Raw genomic sequence first — 25,594 nt, 5'->3', positions numbered from 1 at the left:
TAAGGAGGCTACAAAGGGATATCGATAAGTTAAGTGAGTGGGCAAAGACCTGGCAGATGGAGTATAATGTGGCAAAAGTGTGAAATTGTCCACTTTGGCAGGAAGAATAAAAAAGCTCTAAATGGTGAGAGATTGCACAGAGAACTGGGTGTCCTAGTGCATGAATTGCAAAAGGTTAGTATGCAGGTACAGCATGTAATTAGGAAAACTAATAGAATGCTTATCACGAGGGGAATTGAATACAAAAGTAGGGAGGTTATGCTTCAGCTATACAGGACATTGGTGAGACCACATCTGGAGTACTGTGTACAGTAGTGGTCTCCTTATTTAAGGAAGGATGTAAATATGCTGGAGGCAGTGTAGAGAAGGTTTACTAGACTAATACCTGGAATGGGCAGGCTGTCTATTGAGGAAAGTTTGGACAGGCTAGGCTTGTATCGGCCGGAATTTAGAAGAGTAAGGAGGCGAATTGATTAAAACATAGATCCTGAGGGGTCTTGACAGGGTGGATGTGGAAAGGATGTTTCCCCTTGTGGGAGAATCTAGAACCCAGGGTCACTGATTAAAAATAAGGGGTTACCCATTTGAGAGAGAGAGAGAGAGATGAGGAGAATTTTTTCTCTGAGGGTCATGAGTCTTTGGAATTCTCTTCCTCAAAAGGCTGTGGAAGCAGAGTCTTTGAATATTTTTAAGGCAGAGGTAGATAGATTCTTGATAAGCAAGGGGTGAAATGTTATTGGAGGTAGGTGGAAATGTGGAGTAATCAGTTCAGCCATGAACTTATTGAATGGCAAAGCAGGCTCGAAGGGCCGAGTGGTCTACTCCTACTTTTTATGACTCTGAAAGTAGAGTGTTGCATTTGACAGGAGAGTGAGACTGAATAGTAGTCAACATGATCCAGCTAGGTCTGGAGAAAGACGGCTAAAGCAATCACACACCATATGTGCTCAAGTCTGCAACCTTGAACTTGAGGCAAGGGGGGGTGGGGGGGGGGGGGGGTCCCATACCAGGGGGATCAACTGGAATTTGAGAGGGTAAAGGTTTTGCTTAGAACATGGGCATCAAAGGTGGCAGCGAGAGAGAGTTGTTCAGCAAATTGATACTGCAGAAGTAACATGGCAAATGAAAGGCCACAAAACACTAGGGAGCTTGGAGTTTGAAAGCGCAGTTGCAAATGATTTGGCAAAATGGGTTGTTCAGTGGCGCAGTGATTAGCACTGCAGTCTCACAGTTCCAGGGACCCGGGTTCAATTCTGGGTACTGCCTGTGCGGAGTTTGCAAGTTCTCCCTGTGACCGCGTGGGTTTTCGCCGGGTGCTCCAATTTCCTCCTACAGCCAAGACTTGCAGGTTGATAGGTAAATTGGCCCTCGTATAGGTAGGTGGTAGGGAATATGGGATTACTGCAGGGTTAGTATAAATGGGTGGTTGTTGGTTGACTAACCATCAGCCTCAAGAAAACGAACATCATGGGGCAGGACGTCAGAAATGCTCCATCCATCAATATTGGCGACCACGCTCTGGAAGTGGTTCAAGAGTTCACCTACCTAGGCTCAACTATCACCAGTAACCTGTCTCTAGATGCAGAAATCAACAAGCACATGGGAAAGGCTTCCACTGCTATGTCCAGACTGGCCAAGAGAGTGTGGGAAAATGGCGCACTGACACAGAACACAAAAGTCCGAGTGTATCAAGCCTGTCTCCTCAGTACCTTGCTCTATGGCAGCGAGGCCTGGACAACGTATGTCAGCCAAGAGCGACGTCTCAATTCATTCCATCTTCGCTGCCTCCAGAGAATACTTGGCATCAGGTGGCAAGACCGTAACTCCAACACAGAAGTCCTCGAGGCGGCCAACATCCCCAGCTTATACACACAACTGAGTCAGCAGCGCTCGAGATGGCTTGGCCACGTGAGCCACATGGAAGATGGCAGGATCCCCAAAGATACACTGTACAGCGAGCTCGTCACTGGTATCAGACCCACTGGCCGTCCATGTCTCCGCTTTAAAGACGTCTGCAAACGCGACATGAAATCCTGCGACATTGATCACAAGTCGTGGGAGTCAGTTGCCAGCGTTCGCCAGAGCTGGCGGGCAGCCATAAAGGCGGGGCTAAAGTGTGGCGAGTCGAAGAGACTTAGCAGTTGGCAAGAAAAAAGACAAAAGCGCAGGGGGAGAGCCAACTGTGTAACAGCCCCAACAAACAAATTTTTCTGCAGCACCTGTGGAATAGCCTGTCACTCTAGAATTGGCCTTTTTAGCCACTCCAGGCACTGCTCCACACACCACTGACCACTTCCAGGCGCTTACCCATTGTCTCTCGAGATAAGGAGGCCAAAGAAAGAAGAGTATAAATGGGTGGTTGTTGGTAGGCACAGACTCGGTGGGCCAAAGGGCCTGTTTCAGTGCTGTATCTCTAAATAAATAAATAATCTCCACTGCCCCCCTCCCCACCAGGACAGATACAGAAGGAAAAGGACTTGCAGGGTGCAAGGGAACAAGGAAGTGGTTGGAGATGGAGTTTTAATACCAAGAAAATGATTTCAAATGGTTACTTTTCAATATCACCGTTACAAATGTACAATTTATCTTATACCACATAATACTTTGGATTTGTGCAGCTGGATGACTTAAAAGCCTACCATGTTAAACAGCCATCAGGGCACTGGATCTTCAATGATCAATCTCTTTACAATTTAAAAAAAAATAAAAACAGTGCATTGTAGTACGTAATTATTTCCATTCTTACCTGTTCTAAAGTAGCAGCAAATCCCTGTCTGTCAGCAACATATGGTAATCCATGTACCAGGCCCACTTTCTCAGTCATCATGTTGGCCATATCAGTCAGCGTGTCTGGCTTCACTAAACATTAGGAAGTAATGTGGAATAAGTTTAACAGCTGATTCACACTCGGTATGTATTGATCATCCGATATCCATAGTGCTATTTCAAGTTTTTCAACACCAGATTTTTTAAGAACATTATTAATTACTTTAAGAAATTAGGGTTGATATACCAAAATGCCCAAATATTCAATATAACAAGGATAGGCCTCTCTCGACAATAGTTTGGCAACAAATCAGACTGGTAAATGCAGAAAGTCTGACAAGAAATTGTTCAGTCTTGTTTGCTCTCAGCTTGAAGAGGACAAAAATTCAAACAACACCATTTTGTGACTTGAAACATTAGACATTGGAACTTAAATATGTATTCCTAGTTTTAAATAGCAATAAACCAGGAAAATCTTACAACCAACACAATATGCTGCTTACCTCGAATTCCACTGTCACAGATCCATACAAGTTCATATTTGGCTACCTCATAACCTGGCATCAAATTGTTTATCTTGGGATTAATGCCAACCTTTTTTCCACCTGGAGGTTACATGAATTTCCCATTGGTATTATTTTACACATAATTTATCAATGGACACACATTTTACCATTAACAACATTTTTGACAATTTGACTTGACAATACATCTTCTACTGGCCTTCTCTACACAGGTTAGCCAATAAATCCAGGAAAAAAATAGCTGAAAGGAAGACTGTTTATCTATCTGAAAACATTTCAAAGTGGGGTGTGGCTGCATATTTCATTTTAATTATACTACAAATTATCTGAAGGTTACTTTGGAAAATGAAGAAATCCAGAGGGTCTGGATTAAGCCCAGGCCCTGTGAATGCATCCACAGCTGCAGAGTCAAGAATAAATACAAGCATATCCTCTCCCACACCACCTTACTCTTTTTACTTTCAGAAAGAAGTGCATAATTTTATAGTTAAACTGGTTAAGTATGTAGAAGAACGACATTGAACTTACAGCACAGAAACAGGCCATTCAGCCCAATGCTGGTGTTTATGCTCCACACGAGCCCCCTCCCACTATTTACTTCATGTCACCCTGTCAACATATTCTTCTATTCCTTTCTCTCATTTTTTTAAATCTAGCTTCCCCTTAAATGCATCTATGCTATTTGTCTCAATTATGCTACGTGGTAGCGAATTTCACATTTTCACCACTCTGAATAAGGACTGACAGCGTCAATTTGACTGTGTCTATTAATTCTGTCTCTCACTGCTCTGAGTCAGGTCAGAGGGCAATAATGATAATCATCAATTTTTGGGGAATAGTTTTACTTAAAAGAAATCAACAGAGAAAGGATTATAACCAGGTTAATTCAATCATACATCGATTTCAAAGTTTAAAGCAGCATCAACAAAACAGAATTAATAATGTGTTATCAACAACCTTTACGTTGGTGAACATCAGCGCTGAATTATTAAACCTGTCATATTAACCATGATAGTTTTGAAAAACAAATACAAATCCACAAAAAGATAACTATCAAACTATAATTTTGAAAAGCTTTAGCTCAATGAGGTTTGAGGAATGATGCCAAACACCAATTTCTGTCCATACATGCATACGTTAAATCTGCTTACCAATAAACAAGTTGGCATCCACATTTGGGTATTTGCCCAGCAGCTTTTTACAGACATCGATGGCAGGATCATCATGGTCTTGTACGCAAAGGAGAATTTCAAACTGGTAAAAGGTGGGGAAGGGAAGGAAAGAGATCACAAACATGCAGTGGGATACAGGAAAAGTATGATGTAGTTCTCAAAAGCAGCCTCAATACAGATTCACAGATAAACTTCTCACCCTATAAAGTTAGTTAATTGTGTTAATTCAAGTGCTGGACATGGGTTCTCATCTCTTTTTTCACCATTCCCACATTCCTCACACAGCAAACTTCTGATCTCAAGTCAAGCAAAGGAAAGGCATTTCCTCATAGGTCAGGGGGATAAAGAGGAAATCTGGAGACACCACTCTTGTGAACTTCTAGAAGCTAGCTTAACATTGGCAGACCCTGAATAGGCACTTGATGATCCAAGAGAACAGGGAGAAAATAACTTAAAATAGTTCATTCAACAAAATTAATTACTTTCATAGTCTCTCAGATTTCTTCAGTCCTTTAGCATTCAGTCTTGAAAGCTTACATGTAATCTCTCACATAGAGGTTTATTGCAATGCACAAAGAGCTAATTAGCCCACAGTGCCAGATGGTCCCAGAATATCCTACTGATCAATTAGATCATTTCGATCAATTAGAACTGCACCGCAAACATTTGATTCCTTCGTATAAGCTTGATTGTCCTGCATTAAAGTTGTCTTTAAAGTGTCTGTAACACCCACAGTTGGTACAAAAATGAACCAGATACAGTATCAAGATTTACAAACCATGGAGTCATTTAATGGCTAAACTTTAGATTCAGATGACAGTGAAAAAACTGCTCAAGTTTCATTTCCACTGTTAAGCAAATCTCTTAAACTTTGATCTGTTTACAGCCTGGAAATCCCTGATATATTTTTATGTATAAATAAATGGGAGCATGTTATAATTGGAGTCTCAATAGCCATCTTTGCATTCAAATCTTATCCAGGGTCCCTTCATCCACTATTCTTGACACTCTTGGGTATAAAAATAGTTGCTAGTAGCGTCTACTCTTCCAGAGCTGTCTAGGTTTTGGAACTTAAGACCAAGTAGTGGTAAATAAGTAGAGTGAGCCAGCATCAATAACTTTAAAAACAGAAAAAAGAATCCAGCATCAACACCCTACTAGAGATAGACCAAGGACATCAAGCCACATAGAGACACATTAGGACAGGTGACCAAAAAGCTTTTCCAAAGAGATCGTTCTTAAAGGAGACACAAAGGAGAGATAGAGGGGCTTAGGGAGGTAATATCCAGAGTTTAGGCCCTAGGTGGCTGAAAGCACAGCCAATTAAAGAGAACATGAGCTGATTAGTAACTTTATAAAGGTTCAGAGTAAATTTAAAAGCAGAGAAATGAACCAGTGCCATCAGTTACCTCACCCAAGTGGTCATTTTTCATATGCAAGTGAGTGTTGCCAGCCTTTGACGCCATCGTAAAGCATGATTTTGCGCTCATCCAACATCCATATGCAGATTTTTTTTTTTAATAAAAGGAACTCTGGCTGAATTCTCCCCTACCTAGCTCAGGGATGATGCCAGCCAACTTGGCACCCCTTGAACTACTTCAACTGAGATGATCTAGTTTAGGAACCGAACCCAGGATCTTCGGTTCAAATGCTCAATCAAATGCTATTTTATCAATTCAGCCATCTGGGGTATTCAGCAACATTAACACAAAATCAGATAAAAATACAATGAAACTCAGACCGACCCCTCTCCAAAATTTATACAATTTCATTCCTTTTAATTAAACCTATTTTTAAAAGCAATTCTCATGCTCAGAATTAAACCAAATCTATGCAAGCGTACCAAAAATTCAAGAAAACATTCCTTCAAATTAGTGACTTGTTACTCAATCAACAGTGGATCAGGCAAATTGCAGTCGAAAGTTATGAGGATACAGGATAAAGCCTGGGTACAGCTAAGAAATTGGCAGAAGAGTAGAAAGCAACGGGTACTAATTAGAGGAGCGGGTGAGGGAAAATTTGCAATTATTGACTGAGGCATCCACTGCTGTTTATAATTTAATTCAATGACAAACTCAGAAACTCAATACTGATTGGTCAAAGTTGCACACATTACCAAAACTAGAAGGGGTAGTGGAATCAGAGGAGGCAGCTCAGAAATTACAGAATGCGTTGGAATAAAACATGTTTGCGGGCTGTACAATTACGAATGAAATTCAGTGCTGGCCAATGCAGAGCACTGCTTACTGAAACCTTAATTTTAAAGAGGTTCAATGCTCAATCTTTGCAGAGTAGCAAAAAAAAAAATGTCCAAACAATGTTGAATTACAGAGTTAACATAGAAGCATTCAAGTCAGTGGAAGTTATGATAAGACTTTCTAATAGTATGTGAGACTATACCTTGAGTAGTGTGCCCAGTTCTATTAATGAGAAACAAGGGAAAAATTTAAGACAGTGCAAATTAAGAGCCACAAGGCTATCCCTAGTGTAAAATATGAGTTAGGAGGATCTTGTAGATGTATGGAGACACTGGAGAAACTTGGGACTTTCAAAGGAGGCATCAGAGAGGTGATCTTATAGATACACACAAGATGGTAAGTAATATCCAAAAGGTAAATCCAGAAAATTACTTTAAATTATGAGGGTTAGACAAGAGGTCACGGGTTTAACCTAGTAAAAGGCAGATTCAAGACTTATATCCGAAAGCTTTCTTCACATGTAGAATGATCAACACATGGATGGACTCATGGATAGAGTAATAAAGGCAAAAACCTTGGTAGTCAGTGTCATCTTGGACATATAAACTATGATGGGCTTTAATGACCTTCCTTGTCTATAATTATCTTGTTAATTGTATAGTAGACAGAAACAATGCAATAGGTTGAATACAAGAATCTTCCACTAGCGCGATTACTACCATCACCACCTCAAACAATTAGGTTTCTGTGATCTATACTTTTTCCTCTATGACATTTACCAGCTAACAACACAGAGCTCCATGAAATGTTTATACATACTTTAGGATAATCAAGTTCAAAGAAGGTTTCCAGGTTGTTTATGAGATTTGGATCCACTCCTTTCAGGGGTTTAAGCAGAGACACACCAGGAAGCTTGCTGTAAGGTTGTTTGTCTGTTGTCTTCTTGTTTAGACGAAGGCGTCTGAGAGGAAGATGTAAAATCATCACAGTTACAAATTGTTTTATGTCGTTAACACAATTAAACCAGGCAGAGAACGGAATAGGAACTCATCACGATTGTGGAATGCAGAGTTCAATTCTGGTGACAGGATAAACAGCTCAGTGGACAGTGTTGGTCCTCAACAGGTGAGCTTTGCATTGCAAAGTAAGATAGTACAATTCTATGCTGCAGTGTTAGAATATCAACTAAAACAACCACTTTCAGGTATTAACATCCCCATAGACATTGAGGAATGCCAGACGTCCAATTGGGTGGATTTCAATCCATTTGCACTTTAAAACAGAAGTTTTCAACATTGATCAACATCAAAAGCCTTAATATTTATTCTGAAGGAATCTATTTTTTTTTAAGGAACACTTGACCCATTTCCAATATAGCGTACAAGAGGAGGAAATAAATACCAGTTTGAACCCGAGTTAACAAACAATGGAAGGGTATCCTTCACGAACACGGAATAAAGGTCCTTTAGAAACATGGAACAATGTGCAACATTAAAATTGGGGGAATGACAACATATAAAACATTCTTCTTTTTTGGGCGTCCTTATCTCGAGAGACAATGGATACGCGCCTGGAGGTGGTCAGTGGTTTGTGAAGCAGCGCCTGGAGTGGCTATAAAGGCCAATTCTGGAGTGACAGGCTCTTCCACAGGTGCTGCAGAGAAATTTGTTTGTCGGGGCTGTTGCACAGTTGGCTCTCCCCTTGCGCCTCTGTCTTTTTTCCTGCCAACTACTAAGTCTCTTCGACTCGCCACAATTTAGCCCTGTCTTTATGGCTGCCCGCCAGCTCTGGCGAATGCTGGCAACTGACTCCCACGACTTGTGATCAATGTCACACGATTTCATGTCGCGTTTGCAGACGTCTTTATAGCGGAGACATGGACGACCGGTGGGTCTGATACCAGTGGCGAGCTCGCTGTACAATGTGTCTTTGGGGATCCTGCCATCTTCCATGCGGCTCACATGGCCAAGCCATCTCAAGCGCCGCTGACTCAGTAGTGTGTATAAGCTGGGGGTGTTGGCCGCTTCAAGGACTTCTGTGTTGGAGATATAGTCCTGCCACCTGATGCCAAGTATTCTCCGAAGGCAGCTAAGATGGAATGAATTGAGATGTCACTCTTGGCTGGCATACGTTGTCCAGGCCTCGCTGCCGTAGAGCAAGGTACTGAGGACACAGGCCTGATACACTCGGACTTTTGTGTTCCGTGTCAGTGCGCCATTTTCCCACACTCTCTTGGCCTGTCTGGTATACTCACACATTTATATAACACTTACATAAGCAAAAGGCTAAAAATAAAAGTCATACCAGTTGTCACAATTCTGCCAAAAAACTGAAGAAATTCACTCTCTATTGTTGCAATTAGTCTTTTTGGTTGTTAAGCAGCACATTATAAATGAATGCATGTTTGTACTTTGGATATAAGCTGCTTAAGTGCTGTGCAATACATGAATAAAGATGAGAATAAGAGACACGGTACACAGACCAGAATATTTCTGCAAAATCTAAGCCACCACCGCGTATAGTGCAGCTGCTGTCAAGTGTTTTCTAACTCTGTTAAACAAGTGTCCTTCTCACTCAGTAGCTGGTAGAACATGGTAGGAATTGCCATAAAACAGCAGCACAACCTGAACTACCTGCACTAGGCTAGTGGAAAACCCACAACAAACTGGTTTGCCAACTTTCCAAGTCTGTTCTCCCAGAAATGTGGGCCTTACTGCCAAGTATTATGTAAAAATGTAACCTGTGTCAGATATGATTAAAAAAAACTTTATTGGAAGTCTATTGAGGGATTTTTTTTTTATAAAACGAGGAGGAAAAATTATTTGTAAACAGTTCTGCAAAACTCAAATCAGTCCAAAGAAATGGGCCCATTTGCTTTTTATACCAACTGTGTATGCAGGAATGTGTTGATTTGTATCAAATTTGACATACGTTGCAGGAACAGATTTCTGGTTTGCAAGTTCAACCACCTTCTATGGCATCTAGAGTTAAGTAACAATTACTTGGCAAATTAAGCAATAACTGGCATGCTGCCCTAAAGGGATGAGTTTTTACTTAAACATGTAAAAATAGAAACTTTGAACAACATTTTGTGGCATTCATTTTACATGTGGTCTCTCCTTTTGAGAGGATCTGGCCACAAAAGTGAGCTTGAAATAAAAGCAGGATAGAACTTACGAGCTTCATTAGTACAGTAAAATAGAAGTTGCTTTTATATTAGGGTTTTTTTTAAGGCAGTTTTGGATCTACAGTCTCTATATAGTGCTTTCATCCATTTATATTTCTGTTGCCACTTCCCATAGTGGGCATCTGTGGAGACTGTGGGCAAGGAGGAGCTGGGAATCAATGCATCATGACGCACACAGACGTCAGATTCAGGGAAGATTAGTTAACTATTAAAATGGACAAAAAATATTAGTTGCTCAAAAGAATCCTAATGCCAAAAGAGAAGTGTAATTTTATTTTTTCACTAAGGGCAGAAGAAAAGGTCGGCACTTCCCTATTGTAATTATCTAAGAACACTCCTGCAAAATTCAGAGGACGGTTTATATTTAGTAATAACATATGGAACTGGCTTGGTACAATTTGGATTTGAGCAGGAAGGAGACCTGAAAGGCACTATTAAGATGTTTGCAACAGTTTAGCCTAGAGCAGAGACTACATTTCTAAGTTCCCTCCAAACCAATTAAGCATTTAATATATCACAAAATGGTGCAACATTTATAGGCCTTTTTAACTTAAATCTTCCATTCTCCAAAAACCTGAAATGCAATGCAGGAATTTATTTTGAGTGACGTGGGGGAAGTGGAGATTAACCAGCAATCCAGATGCTAAATACAGTAAAGAACATTCTTTTGAACAGTGTTTTCCTCCCCCCCCCCAAATGATGCATAAGCCTTTGCATTCCCAAGGTTGCACAACTATAACAAGCATTCAATCACCCTGTGTGTGTGTTCAGGAACATTCTGGATAAGGCTAATGGGTGAGTGCCTATATTGATAGATATTCTTCATTCTACCCTATAAAATAGGAAACTTGCACTTCAGTAGCACTCATTAAAAGATAATTTAAGGTTAAAGGAAGGGGCATGGAATTCAGCTATATGAATAGCACTTTCACAGAAACAATACCAACTTGCATTTATATAGCTTCTTTAACATAGCAAAACATCCCAAGGCATTTCATAGGAGCACTGTCAAATTTTACACCAAACCACATAAGGAAGTATTTGGGCAGGCAACTAAAAGCTTGGTCAAAAATATAGGTTTGAAGGAGATCTTAAAAGGAGAAAGAGACAGTAGTTTAGAGAGTGAATTCCAGAGCTTAGGGTCTTGACAGCTGAAGGATTGACTTTAAATGATGGTGTACTTAAAGTCAGGAATACACTAAAGGCCCAAATTGCAGGAGTGCAGAGATCTTACAGGACTGCAAGACTGGAGGAGGTTGCAGAGATAGGGAGGGAATGAGGCAATGGAGTGGTTTGAAAACAGGAATAAGCATTTTAAAATCGAGGCACTGCTCAACAGGGGGCCATGTTGATCAGCAAGCACAGGGGCAATATGTGAACAGGACTTGGTGCGAGCCAGGACACGGACAGCAGTGGTTTGATGAGTCTAAGTTTACGGAGGGAGGAAGATGGAATGTCAGCCTGGAGTGCTTTGGAATAACCAAGCCTAGTGGGAACAAAGGCATGGATGAGGGTTTCAACAGGGCAGGGACAGAGTTGGGCGATCTCATGGAAATGGAAATAGGTGGACTTAGTGATGGTGCAGATATGCGGTCAGAAGCTCACCGAGGTCAAATATGACATCAAAGGTGCAAACAGTCTGGTTCAGCCTCAGACAGTTGGCAGGACGTGGGTTGAAGTTGGTAGATAGGGAACGGAATTTGTGGCAGGGATGGAAGACCATAGTTTTGGTCTTCCTAATATTTAATTGTAACAAGTTTCTGCTCATCCAAAACTGAATTTAAGCAGTGTGACAATTTAGAGACAGTAGAGAGGGTGAGAGAGCCAGTGGTGAGGTAGAGCTGAATGTTGTCAATGTACATGTGGAACCAATGTATTTTTGGATGATGTTACCAAGGGTTGCACATAAATGAGAAATAAGAGGGAGAAAAAGATAGATCCTGGGGGGCAGGGGGGGTCACTAGAGCTAACGGTGTGGGAGCGGCAAGAGAACCCACTACAGGTGATACCCTGGGTACGATTGGATTTTTAAAAACATTTCGTTTGTGGGATGTGGGCACCGTGGATAAACAAGAATGGAACCAGGCGAGTGCAGTCGCAAACAGCTGGACAACAGAGGAAGGGCATTGGAGGAGGACAGTGCAGTCAGTGTCAAAAGCTTCAGACCAGTCAAGAAGGATGAGGATGGACAATTTACCATAGATACAGTCACACAGGATGTCATTTGTGACTTTAAGAGCTGTTTCGATACTATGGCAGGGCAGAAACTAGATTAGAAAGATTCAAACATGGAATTCTGGGAAAAATGGGCACGGATTTGGGAGGCAACAGCATTTTCACTGATTTCAGACATGGAAAGGAAGTTGGACATGAGATGGTAGTTTGCAAGGATGGGAGTGGTCAAGGGTTTTTTTTTTAAAAAGAGGGGTGATGACAGCAGAACTGAAGAGGAGGAGGACGTACCCATGGAAAGAAAACCATTAACAGTACATGGGGACTAGGAAAGGAAACTGGATGTTGAGCAGTTTCGAGAGAGTAGGTGGTGAGTTTCATGGACAAGATGAGCTTGGAGAGGGCATGAGGGGAAATAAGAAGGAAAATGAAGATGGAAGTTCAAGGCTAGGGCAGGGGGGAACCTTAGAGGAAGTTTGGCCTGTTTGGCTAGGGAAAGAGAAGGAAGCAGTAGACTCAGCTGAACGGACAGTCTCAATCTTAGTGACAAAGAAGTCCATACCCATCTTGTTGGAGGTGAGGGTGGAGGAAGGTGGGGACAGGAATTTAAGAAGATGGTTTAAAGAGAAAAGAAGCCAGGTTATTCATTGCATTCTTGACAAAAGAGAGCAGAACCCAATAGTGCTTTACGTGACCCAGCCAGACCTGGTGATGAACAGCTAAACCAGTTCTCCACCACATACATTCAAATCTGCATCCCTTGGACTTAGGCAGTGGAGATGAGGGCTGTAGCAGGACAATGGACCAAATGTCCTCCTCCTGTGCTGGAAAATACAAATTCTACAAACAGCTCTGAATTAATCATAGTGTAGACGAAAAAAGGCATGGAGGGGTGAGGAGAAATAAGTTGGTTATATAACAGCTTGTCACATCCTTCAAACATTCCCAAGAGTTTCATTCAAGTAATGTGGATCATTCTTAAGGTTAGTCATGGTCTGCAGAGTCGTTGAGTTAGGAGGTATATGCTTGTAATGTTTCACTCTGTAAATAAGTGTTAAACTGAGTAAAGATTGGCTCCAGTCCTCTCCTTCACCAACTGGCTTTCCAGAGTATAACAGTTAATAGGCAAACCCGGCAGCCATTTTGCACGCAGCAAGTTGCCCTGAAACAAATGACCAGTTGATCTCTTTTGGTTGGTGTTGGTCAAGGGAAAAATGCTGACCAGGATATCAGGTGAATCTACTTTCCCTCCTTGAATAGTGCTAAGCATTTTTAACATCCACCTCAACCACTGCAACAAGCAGACAAGGCCTCAGTTGAACATCTCATCCGAAGGGCTGCACCTCCAACAATGCACCATTTCCACAGTACTTCTGCTCTGAGATCCTGGCTTGAACCTATAACCACCTGCTCAGAGGCAAGAGTGCTCCCAACCAAGAAAGTTTGGATCAACACAAAATAATATACTTGCTCTCCAGAAAAGCAAAATGATGAACAATTAATTTCAGCATCATTTCTTGACAAGACGACGACTCCATGGCAAAATATGGCCATAAAGCAAGACCCACTTACCATGCACAAGAGTAATTTTAAAAGTAAATACAAGAAGTTTGCAAAAACCCGAGTGCCAAATGGGTCAAACAGGAGTTTGTGAAGCACAGATGTGAAATTCTGAGTGAGCATTAGACTCATAGCAGAGATCTGCAAAACATTTGCAGTCAGATTAGCATACTTAACCAAATCCATTATCTCATCGCCATCCTTCTCATGCCATCCCCCTCCTCCCTATGCCACCCCTCCAATGCGATCCCCTCCCTCCCACTGTTCCCATGCCATCCCACTCATCCATTTTATCCTTCTTACACCATCCCCATCCCACATTTCCATATTGACCCTGAACCACCCCCCCATCCTGAGAGCAGCAGTTCCTCAGTTGATGTCTTGAAAATCACCTAATTAAAATTTAATATGATCGGTTATGCCCAAACTAAACACAAGGTAGTGCTAACACACAAAGTGGAAAAGGATCGCAGCTTCACTCATTAAAGCATGGAGTGGGGTAGGGTGGCAGGGTACCTTCTCAGGTCAGTCCTGCTGCAATCCTGACTGTCCATCCTTCCCAAACCATCCTCTCATCCGTTCCATCCACATTCCCTCCCACGTCATCCCTAGCCCATGTCTTTCCATTCTTCCTATACCACCCTTCTTATGCCATAAAGAGAGCTACACACTGAGACAGAAACCTACATACCACTGAAACGGATTTAGAGTAAACCTTCGGGAATCATTACTGACAGGGATTTGCCCACTGAACCCACAGAGGGAGATTCACTTAAAAACAAAAATCGACTGTCAAGTTGCTTAGCGGACAGCTTTATGGTTGGTATAGTTGTTCTGCACCTGTGGAATGACAGTTGGTTACATTAGATATTTTAAAATTTTGTTTTAACATTCGGATACTGAGTGCACAGAGTATAACAATTTTTTTGATCCATCTGTTGCAAGGCACCTGGAGTAAGGTGTACGATGCTTGTGCCTCCACATGCGCCAGGCTCCACCCACCAAGTCAACCCACGAACGAATCAGAAAAGAGCGGACAGACCAAAACTGTGTATTATAGATAGAACTGATTGTTCAGTGTTCTTGACACATGAACAGTGTTTACCGCTTACACTGTCCAACCTGATCATGTGCACTAACCATTTGCCATTACCACAGGAGGCAATTACAAAGGTGCCATTTATAACGTATTAAGTACAGCAGCTATTTTGGGATGTTCAATAAATGCTTAACCTGTACTTGCCAAATGAAAAAGCTCTGCCGATTTCAGGCAAAATTGGGTTCCCAACCAGTTTCAATCAGTTGTTCTGCACCCCACTAATCTGTGGTATTGTCTTTACCATTTAAAAGATGGTGTTCTCCTTTCAGGTAAAGTCAGGTCTTCATGCAGTTTCAAATCAGCTCTTTTTATCTCAGTGACCAGATTCTGGATAAAACTGCTAGCAATTAGACGAAGCAGTTGCCAGATGAGATTTTCTGTTCATTTAAAAAATATGTTGGTTGCCTACCTTTTGGGTTTTGCCGGCCTGCATATAGTGGGAAAATCACATTAACATCAACACACCCACTATAAGTGGTGAGGTCTGGACCCAAGTACCACTGGATGGAAAGTCTGTTAACCATCCAAACAGATGACAATTTGTAGATTCACGTGATAACTGGTGGAGCCTAAGCAGCAGGCATTGGGGTAGTGAAGAATACAAATACCTAATGCACCACAACCCAAATAAGATGCCCTGGTACAAAGTTTTGCATTTAACACTGCTTTTTCTAGACCCTACTCAAGTCTCCATTAGCCCAAAGGGGAAAGCAACTAAACGACTAAGGTGGTCCTGTCCAGAGTTAAATTGTCAAATTAAGATTTATTTCACATCTAGCCCTTTAACTGTGAGGACAGTTTCAGTTACAGGTCAACTGGAGTTCAGTTCCAGTAACCAATGGCAAGTCTTGCCATTACTGAAGTATCAGCTTTAGTGGCTGCCTTCCCTAAATTCATCTAACGAATGATCCTGGAAGTAACAAAAGCAAATGTACTTCTGAACTTTTCCTGCCAGGACACACAGATAGAAACCATTCAACAATCCTGTATACTGCAGCACAATCTCAGCAACCTGCTGCCTGGAAAGTTGCTACAAGTTCACTTTGGGTAATGCCAGTCAAAAATTATGTCTGAGGGAAGGGGCTAATTTGTGCAGGTACGCAATATGCAACTTAAAGTAGTCACTTCCAACATTCAACATTTTGCTTGGTGCTAAGCAGAAAGCGTGATGGCATCCTACGTGCATAGATGACATAAATGAGCTAGAAACAGCAGAGGTTCAATATACAATGGGGTGGGGAGAAATACCATGAACTGCAATCTGAAATCCAAAGTCAGGGTCCAGACAAGTTTGGGGGTGGCCACAGAGTTGTCCTTGGTTAACCTGGCGATACTATACCACTAATGATCCAGTGTAATTCTGATGCTTAGAATAAAGCCATACAGTTCATTCATAGACTACCTCAGTCCGTAGCACAGACTGTCCAAGTACAATTGCTTGCATGCTTCACAGAACCCAATGTTAAACACCACTGGGTTCAGCAGGAATGAACAGACGTGGAGGAGGAATCAGTGCCTGAGGTGCAAAATATATGGAAGAAGCCAAAGCAAGGCTTGCAACTCTCTGATGTTGAACTGGAAATAACTGTCACCCAAAACTCGTCAATGACAACAGGGGTAGCTCTGTTAATTAAGGATGACATTAGTGCAAAACAGAGAGGTGATCTTAGTTCCAAAAATCAAGATGTAAAATCAGTTTGGGTAGAGATAAGAAATAGTAACGGTAGGAAGTCACTTGTGGGAGTAGCTTATAGACTCCCCAATAATAACCACAGTGTAGGACGGAGTATACAGGAAGAAATAATGGGGGCTTGTGAGAAAGTAACGACGATAATCATGTGCGATTTTAATCTACAAATTGATTGGACAAATCAGAGTGGCAAAGGTAGCCTGGACGATGAGTTCATGGAGTGTTTTCAGGACTGTTTCTTAGAGCAGCACATTCTAGAGCCAACCAGAGAGCAGGCTACTCCACATCTGGTAATGTGTAACTAGATAGGATTTATTAATGAGCTCATAGTAAACGCACTCAAGAACAGAGAACAGTACAGCACAGGAACAGGCCATTTGGCCCTCCAAGCCTGCACCGATCTTGATGCCTGCCTAAACTAAAACCTTCTGCACTTCCGGGGACCGTATCCCTCTATTCCCATCCTATTCACGTCTGTCAAGATGCCTCTTAAATGTCATTATCGAACCTGCTTCCACCACCTCCCCCGGCAACAAGTTCCATGCACTCACCACCCTCTGTGTAAAGAACTTGCCTCGCACATCCCCTCTAAACTTTGCCCCTCTCACCTTAAACCTATGTCCCCTTGTAACTGACTCTTCCACCCTGGGAAAAAGCTTCTGACTATCCACTCTGTCCATGCCGCTCATAACTTTGTAAACCTCTATCATGTCACCCCTCCACCTCCGTCGTTCCAGTGAAAACAATCCGAGTTTATCCAACCTCTCCTCATAGCCAATGCCCTCCAGACCAGGCAACATCCTGGTAAACCTCTTCTGTACCCTCACCAAAGCCTCCATGTCCTTCTGGTAGTGTGGCGACCAGAATTGCACGCAATATTCTAAGTGTGGCCTAACTACAGTTCTGTACAGCTGCAGCACGACTTGCCTATTTTTATACTCTATGCCCCGATCGATGAAGGCAAGCATGCCATATGCCTTCTTGACTACCTTATCCACCTGCGTTGCCACTTTCAGTAACCTGTGGACCTCTACGCCCAGATCTTTCTGCCGGTCAATACTCCCAAGAGTTCTGCCATTTACTGTATACTTCCCACCTGCATTAGATCTTCCAAAATGCATTATCTCACATTTGTCCGGATTAAACTCCATCTGCCATTTCTCCGCCCAAGTCTCCAACCAATCTATATCCTGCTGTATCCTCTGACAATCCTCATCACTATCTGCAACTCTACCAACCTTTGTGTTGTCCACAAACTTACTAATCAGACCAACTACATTTTCCTCCAAATAATTTATATATACTACAAAGAGCAAAGGTCCCAGCACTGATCCCTGCAGAACACCACTAGTCATATCCCTCCATTCAGAAAAGCACCCTTCCACTGCTACCCTCTGTCTTCTATGACAGAGCCAGTTCTGTATCCATCTTGCCAGCTCACCTATGATCCCGTGTGACTTCACCTTTTGTACCAGTCTGCCATGAGACACCTTGTCAAAGGCTTTACTGAAGTCCATATAGATAACATCCACTGCCCTTCCTTCATCAATAATCTTTGTCACTTCCTCAAAAAACTCAATCAAATTAGTGAGACACGACCTCCCCTTCATAAAACCGTGCTGCCTCTCGCTAATAAATTTGTTTGTTTCCAAATGGGAGTAAATCCTGTCCCGAAGAATCCTCTCTAATAATTTCCCTACCACTGATGTAAGGCTCACCAGCCTATAATTTCCTGGATTATCCTTGCTACTAGGTAGCAGTGATCACAACATGATTGAATTTTGCATTCAGTTTGAGGGAGAGAAGACTGGACTTAAGACTAGTGTTTTAAAGTTAAATAAGAGTAATTATGAGGGTTTCAAGACAGAATTGGCAAAAGCAAACTGGGAATCTAGGTTAAGGGATAGGACAGTAGAGATGCAGTGGCAGACATTTAAGAAGATATTTCATAACACTCAGCAAAGATACATTCCAGTGAGAAAGAAAGACTCTAAGGGAAGGCCACACCATCCGTGGCTCACTAAGAAAGTTAAAGATAGTATCAAATTGAAAGAAAAGGCATACAAATCAGCACAGAGTAGTGGCAGGTCAGAAGAGTGGACAGAATGTAAAAAACAGCAAGCATGACTGAAAGAATGAGAGAGAAATCAGAGTATGAGAGGAAGCTATCCAGAAATATAAAAAACCAATAGCAAGAGTTTCTACAGGTTTTTTTTTATTCCTTCAAGGGATATGTGCATCGCTGGCTAGGCCAACATTTATTGCCCATCCCTAATTGCCCTTGAGAAGGTGGTGGTGAGCTGCCTTCTTGCACCACTGCAGTCCTTGGGATGTAGGTACACCCACAGTGTTGTTCAGAAGGGAGTTCCAGGATTTTGACCCAGCGACTGTGAAGGAACGGCGATATAGTTCCACGTCAGGATAGTGTGTGGCTTGGAGGGGAACTTGCAGGTGGTGATGTTTCCATGCATCTGCTGCCTGTCACTTTAGGTGGTAGAGGTCGCAGGTTTGGAAGAAATGTCAAAGGAGCCTTGGCGAGTTGCTGCAGTGCATCTTGTAGATGGTACACACTGCTGCCACTGTGCATCAGTGGTGGAGGGAGTGAATGCTGAAGGTGGTAGATGGGGTGACAATCAAGCAGGCTGCTTTGTCCTGGTAGTGTCGAGCTTCTTGAGTGTTGTTGGAGCTGCACCCATAAAGGCAAGTGGAGAGTATACCATCACACTCCTGACTTCTGCCTTGTAGATGGTGGACAGGCTTTGGGGAGACAGGAAGCGAGTTACTCGCTGCAGAACTCCCAGCCTCTGACCTGCTCTCGTAGCCATAGCATTTATTTGGCTGGTCCAGTTCAGTTTCTGGTCAATGGTCACCATTGACCCCCAGGATGTTGATGGTGGGAGATTCAGCAATGGTAATGTCATTGAATGCGAAGGTATTTAAAAAGGAAAAGAGTAAGTAAAGCGAGCGCTGGTCCTCTCAGTGAGTCTAGGAGTTAATAAATGAAAATAAGAATTGAACATATTCTTTGTATCTCTTCACTGTAGAGGATACAAATAACATCCCAGAAATAATTGTGAATTGAGTTGAAAGGGAGGGAGGAAGTTAAAACAATTACCATCACCAAAGAAAGGGTACTGAGAAAACTATTAGAACTAAAAGCTGACAAGTCCTCAGCTCCTGATGGACTTCAGCCTAAGGTTTGAAAAGAAGTGGCTGCTGAGATAGTGGATGCATTGGTTTTAATTTTCCAAAATTCCCTAGATTCCAGAAAGATCCCATCAGATTGGAAAATAGCGAACGTAACTCTGCTATTCAAGAAAGGAGGAAGACAGAAAGTAGGAAACTACAGGCCAGTTAGCTTAACATTTATCATAGGGAAAATGCTGGAATCAATTATTAAGGTAGTTAATAACAGGTCATTTAGAAAATCTCAAATGCAATTAGGCAGAGTCAACATAGTTTTATGAAAGGGAAATTGCGTTTAACTAATTTAATAGAGTTCTTGAGGAAGTATCAAGCAAAGTGGAAAAAGGGGAATCTGTGAATGTGGTGTACTTGGATTTGCAGAAGGCATTTGACAAGGTGCCACATCAAAGGTTACTAAACAAAGAAACAGCCCATTGTGTAGGGGATAACATATTAGCATGGATAGAGGATTGGTTGGCTAGCAGGAAACAGAGAGTAGTCATAAATGGGTCATTTTCAGGTTGGCAAGTTGTAACTAGTGGAGTGCCACAAGAATTAGTGCTGAGGCCTCAACTATTTACAATCTATATCAATGATGGATGAAGGGACAGAATGTATGATTACTGGGGCGGCACAGTGGCGCAGTGGTTAGCACTACAGCCTCACAGCTCCAGGGACCCGGGTTCGATTCTGGGTACTGCCTGTGTGGAGTTTGCAAGTTCTCCCTGTGTCTGCGTGGGTTTTCTCCGGGTGCTCTGGTTTCCTCCCACAAGCCAAAAGACTTGCAGGTTGGTAGGTAAATTGGCCATTATAAATTGTCACTAGTATAGGTAGGTGGTAGGGAAATATAGGGACAGGTGGGGATGTTTGGTAGGAATATGGGATTAGTATAAATGGGTGGTTGATGGTCGGCACAGACTCGTTGGGCCAAAGGGCCTGTTTCAGTGCTGTATCTCTAATCTAATCTAAATTTGCTGATGACACGAAGATAGGTAGGAGAGTAATAAAAACAAGAAATGCTGGAAATACTCAGCAGGTCTGGCAGCATCTGTGGAGAGAGAAGCAGAGTTAATGTTTCAGGTCAGTGACCCTTCATCAGAACTGGCAAATATTAGAAATGTAAAAGGTTTTAAGTAAAGCAGGGCGGGCGGGCGGGCGGGGGGGGGGGGGGGGGGGGGGGGGGGGGTGGCGCAAGAGATAACAAAAGGAGGTGGTGTTGATAGGACAAGGTCACAGAGAATAACTGACCAGAAAGGTGGTCATTGAGCAAAGGCAAACGGTATGTTAATGGTTTGGTTAAAGACAAAGCATTAGTACAGAGAGGGTGTTAACTGACAGAAAAATGAACAGCCCTGGCCCCAAGCACAAACATGAAAAGAACAGTGGGTAGGCACAATAGAAAAAAAGCAAACAAATAACTAAAAATAAAATGTGGGGCCCATCATGCTCTGAAATTATTGAACTCAATGTTCAGTCCGGCAGGCTGTAGTGTGCCTAATCGGTAAATAAGGAGCTGTTCCTCGAGCTTGCGTTGATGTTCAGTGGAACACTGCAGCAATCCCAGGACAAAGATGTGGGCATGAGAGCAGGGGGGTGTGTTGAAATGGCAAGCAACTGGAAGCTTGGGGTCATGCTTTCGGACTGAGTGGAGTTGTTCCGCAAAGCGGTCACCCAATCTGTGATTGGTCTCCCCAATGTAGAGACCACATTGTGAGCAGCGAATATACTAAATTGAAAGAAGTACAAGTAAATTGATGCTTCATCTGAAAGGAGCATTTGGGGCCTTGGATAGTGAGGACAGAGGAAGTAAATGGGCAGGTATTGCACCTCCTGCAATTGCATGGGAAGGGGACAAGGTGGTGGGGGTAATGGAGGAATGGAGCAGGGCGTCATAGAGGGAACGATCCCTTCGGAATGCTGACAGGGGAGTGGAGGGGAAGATGCGTTTGGTAGTGGCATCACGCTGGTCGTGGCGGAAATGGCAAAGGCTGATCCTTTGGATCTGGAGGCTGCTGGGGTGGAAAGTGAGGACAAGGGGAACCCTGTTGCGGTTCTGGGAGGTAGGGGAAGGGGTGAGGGTAGAGGTGTGGGAAATGGGCCAGACACAGTTGAGGGCCCCGCCCCATCAACCACAATTTGGGGGGGGGGGGGGAGGATCCTCGGTTAAGGAAAAAGGAAGACATATCAGAAGCGCTGTCGTGGATGGTTGCATCATCAGAGACGGAGAAACTGGGAGAATGGAATGGAGTCCTTGCAGGAGGCAGGGTGCGGAGAAGTGTAGTCGAAGTAGCTATGGGAGTCGGTGGGCTTATAATATTAGTAGACAGCCTATCCCCAGAGATGGAGACAGAGAAGTCGAGGAAAGGAAGGGAAGTGTCGGAGAGAAGGGTGGAAATTAGAAGCAAAGTTGATGACGTTTTCTAGTTCCGGGCGGGAGCAGGAAACGGCACCGATACAGTCATCGGTGTACCGGAAAAAGAGCTGGGGGAGGGGGCCCGAGTAGGACTAGAACAAGGAATGTTCAACATATCCCACAAAAAGACAGGTATAACTAGGACCCATGCGGGTACCCATAGCAACATCTTTTACTTGAAGGAAGTGAGTGGAGTTGATGGAGAAGTTGTTCAATGCGAGAACAGGTTCAGCCAGGCGAAGGAGGGTGGTGGCGGATGAGGACTGGTTGGGCCTCATTTCTAGGAAGAAGCGGAGAGCCCTCAAACCGTCCTGGTGGGAGATGGAGGCGTAGAGAGATTGGATGTCCATAGTGAAGAGGCGGCGGTTAGAGTCAGGAAACTGGAAATTGTCAAAATGAGGTAGGGCGTCAAAAGAGTCATGAATGTAGGTGGGAACAGACTGGATCAGAGGAGAAAAGATAGAGTCACGATAGGAAGAAATAAGTTCAGTGGGGCAGGAACAGGCTAAAACAATGCGTCTGCCGCAACAGTCCTGATTGTGGATTTTGGGAAGGAGGTAGAAGCGGGCTGTCCGGGGTTGCGGGACTATGAGGTTGGAAGCTACAGAGGGAAGATCGCCAGAGGAGATGAGGTCAGTGATAGCCCTGTGAAGAGTAGCTTGATGTTCAGTGAAAACAGATTATTTCAGATTTCCAGCATCTACAGTATTTTGCTTTCATTATAGGTAGGAGAATAAGCTGTGAAGAGGTCATAAGGGGTCTGCAAAGGAATATAACTAGGTTAATTGAGCGGGTAGAGATTTCGCAGATGGAGTACAATGAGAGAAAGCGTCAATTTGTCCACTTTGGTGGGAAAAAATAGAAAAACAACATATTATTTAAATAGAGAGAGACTGCAGAACTCGGAGATGCAGAGGAATTGGTGTCTTGGTACACAATACACAAGTAGTATGTAGGTGCAGCAAGTGATTAAGGAGGTAAATCCAATATTGTCGTTTATTGCAAGGAGAATGGAATATAAACGTTAAGATGTTTTGCTACAGTTGTACAAGCATTGGTGAGACCACATCTAGAGCATTGTGTAGTCTTGGTCACCTTACTTAAGAAAGGATATAACTGCATTGGAAGCAGTTCAGAGAAGGTTCACTGAACTTATTCCTGGGATGAGGGGGTTATCTTTTGAGGAAAGGTTGGACAGGTTGGGTCTGCATTCATTGGAGTTTAGAAGGACGAGAGATGATCTTATTGAAACATAAAAGATCCTAAGCAGACTTGACAGGGTGGATGTTGAAAGGATGTTTCCTCTTGTGGGAGAGACTAAAACTAGGGGGGCACAATTTAAAAATAAAACAGAAATGAGAAAAAAATTTTCCTCTGAGGGTCGTGAGCCTGTGGAACTCTCTTCCCAGAGAGTGGTGGAGAAGGGGTATGTTTTTAAGGCAGAGGTAAACAGATTCTTGACAAACAAGAGAGTCAAAGGGTATCAAGGGTAGGCAGGAAAGCGGAGTTGAGATCACAAATAGATCAGCTATGATCTTATAGAATGTCAGAGCAGGCTCAAGGGGCCAAACAGCCTACTCCTGGTTCTAGTTCATATGTTACACAATGGCAGTAAAGTCAAGTTTTGTGTTAACGAGATTATACAGGGCATTGTTTTATCTCCATTTATGCAGTTGTAGCCACCATATTACCAGAAATGCAAGAAATGGTGCATCTGACCCCTGACATCAGATACCCGAGCTCAAGAAGCACTACAGAAGCTAAGGTTATATACACTTAAGTCCGAAAAGGGATCTCGGAGTTTTCAAAGATCCTTTAAGGATATTGACAAGTTGGATCCCGAAAAACAGTTTATTGTGGCACTAGGAATAATAAATGAGCATGAAATATGAACAGGAGAGGAGATCAATGGACATATCAGATATTACAATTTTAATAGCAAAAGGTGAATGTTTAAAATGGACTGTCCAAGGCGTGCTGGGAAAGATAGGTGCAGAGCTCAGTGGCATGATGCGCTCGAGAAACTCGCGGGGGGGGGGGGGGGGGGGCGGGAATTACATTAGTTTTGAATGGGACAGAGGAACAATACCCAACAATATCATAAAGCAATGGCTAAGAATAGATGGTTCAGTGGTTAACAGTGCAGGCAGCAACTGATTAGTCATGGGTCTCAAAGGGGAACAAGCAAGAGCAAGAGGGGAGAAAGTGTGAAGTTACGGAAGGTGGGAGGATTGAGGAGTCAGGAAGCTTGAGGCAGCCAAGAGGATAGCCTCTATTTTGAAGACAAAAGGAATCCATTTTGTCCTCATATTTGGAGAAAATGAGCAAAGAGGAAGCTGAGCAAGAAGACTGAAGTAGGCATTCTATGGTTGAGAGTGTAGTTTAGGGTTATCCTTACACTTCAGGGTGATCCCGGAGCATTCGGACAATTTGAACTCGTAAGGAAAGGCATTACTGCTGGAAATGATTAAGCCAGATCTAACTATGAATGGCAAACCATGTATGCTTGAACCTGCAGCCTTTATTATAAGTAGATCGGAGTACAAGAGTAAAGAAGTTTTACTACAATTATATAGGGCCTTGGTGAGACAACTGGCGTACTGTGTGCAGTCTTGGTCTCCCTACCCAAGGAAGGATATACATGCCTTAGAAGGAATGCAACTGAGATTTACTAAACTGATTTCTGGGATGAGAGGGATGTCCTAATAGGACAGTTTGAGTAGTGTAGGCCTATGTTCCCTAGAATTTAGAAGAATGAGAGGTGATCTCATCAAAACATAAAATTCTTAAGTGGCTTGACAAGGTAGATGCTGACAAAATGATTCCCCTGGCTGAGGAGTCTAGAATGAAGGGGTCACCATCTCAAAATAAGGAGTCAGCCATTTAGAACTAAAATGAGGAGAAATTTCTTCATTGACAGGGTTCTGAATCTTGGGAATTCTCTACCCCAGAGGGCTGTGGATGCTTAGTTGTTCAGTATATTCAAGGCTGAGATTGATAGATTTTTGGACACTAAGGGAATCAAGTTATAGGGGGATAGAGCAGGAAAGTGGAGTTGAGGTTGAACATCAGCCATGATACTGCATGGCAGAATCAGCTTGAGGGGCTGTATGGCCTACTCCTGCTCCTATTTCTGATGCTCTTCAGACTATTTGAGAGTTCTGCTACAACACAAACATCTTGAAAGTATGGTTTCACATCGGCAGGTCTAATGCTGCCATTATATTTCTAGCTTGCCATCAACAAAGCAAACAGATGATCTAAACAATGAAAAAGTTGCTTTGGCCAGCACCTCTAGCAGCAATGCTCCATCCACTGGGAGCAAAAAACATATCTGTCTCTGAAAGCAGCCCATCAGGTTTCCATGACATAGTTCCAGCTGTGGCCGAGGTGCTCCCACACACCCCAACAGGCCAACAAAGTGGATTAGTGATGGGAGTCCTGTACAGATATTCACTAGCTATTGGGGTAACTACAGCTGAAGAGGGATGGAAAAGCACATTAGAGTTGTGAAATCAGGTACTATAGAAATTACTCTGCAACATGAACTCAACTGTTCCTACAACAATGGGTGCAGAACTGACTCTTTAATAAAAATGCAATACAAGTGTATTGTATAAAATAGAT

At 42.8% G+C, this 25,594-nt stretch overlaps 1 protein-coding gene across 1 annotated transcript in view; it reads right to left on the bottom strand.

The window, feature by feature from the left end:
* Positions 1–25,594, bottom strand: part of ugcg (UDP-glucose ceramide glucosyltransferase) — a 57,651-nt gene that overhangs the window by 18,494 nt on the left and 13,563 nt on the right. Inside the window, exons 2-5 of the mRNA XM_068030647.1 lie at positions 7,480–7,621; positions 4,442–4,544; positions 3,270–3,371; positions 2,747–2,859 (exon numbers count right to left, since the gene is read on the bottom strand). Of these exons, the coding sequence (XP_067886748.1) occupies positions 2,747–2,859; positions 3,270–3,371; positions 4,442–4,544; positions 7,480–7,621 (460 nt within the window). The remainder of the gene's footprint in view (positions 1–2,746; positions 2,860–3,269; positions 3,372–4,441; positions 4,545–7,479; positions 7,622–25,594) is intronic.

This window comes from Heterodontus francisci, chromosome 4 (genome assembly GCF_036365525.1).
Source record: "Heterodontus francisci isolate sHetFra1 chromosome 4, sHetFra1.hap1, whole genome shotgun sequence".
Taxonomy (NCBI): Eukaryota; Metazoa; Chordata; class Chondrichthyes; order Heterodontiformes; family Heterodontidae; genus Heterodontus; species Heterodontus francisci.
This window is presented reverse-complemented; position numbering and strand designations above follow the sequence as displayed.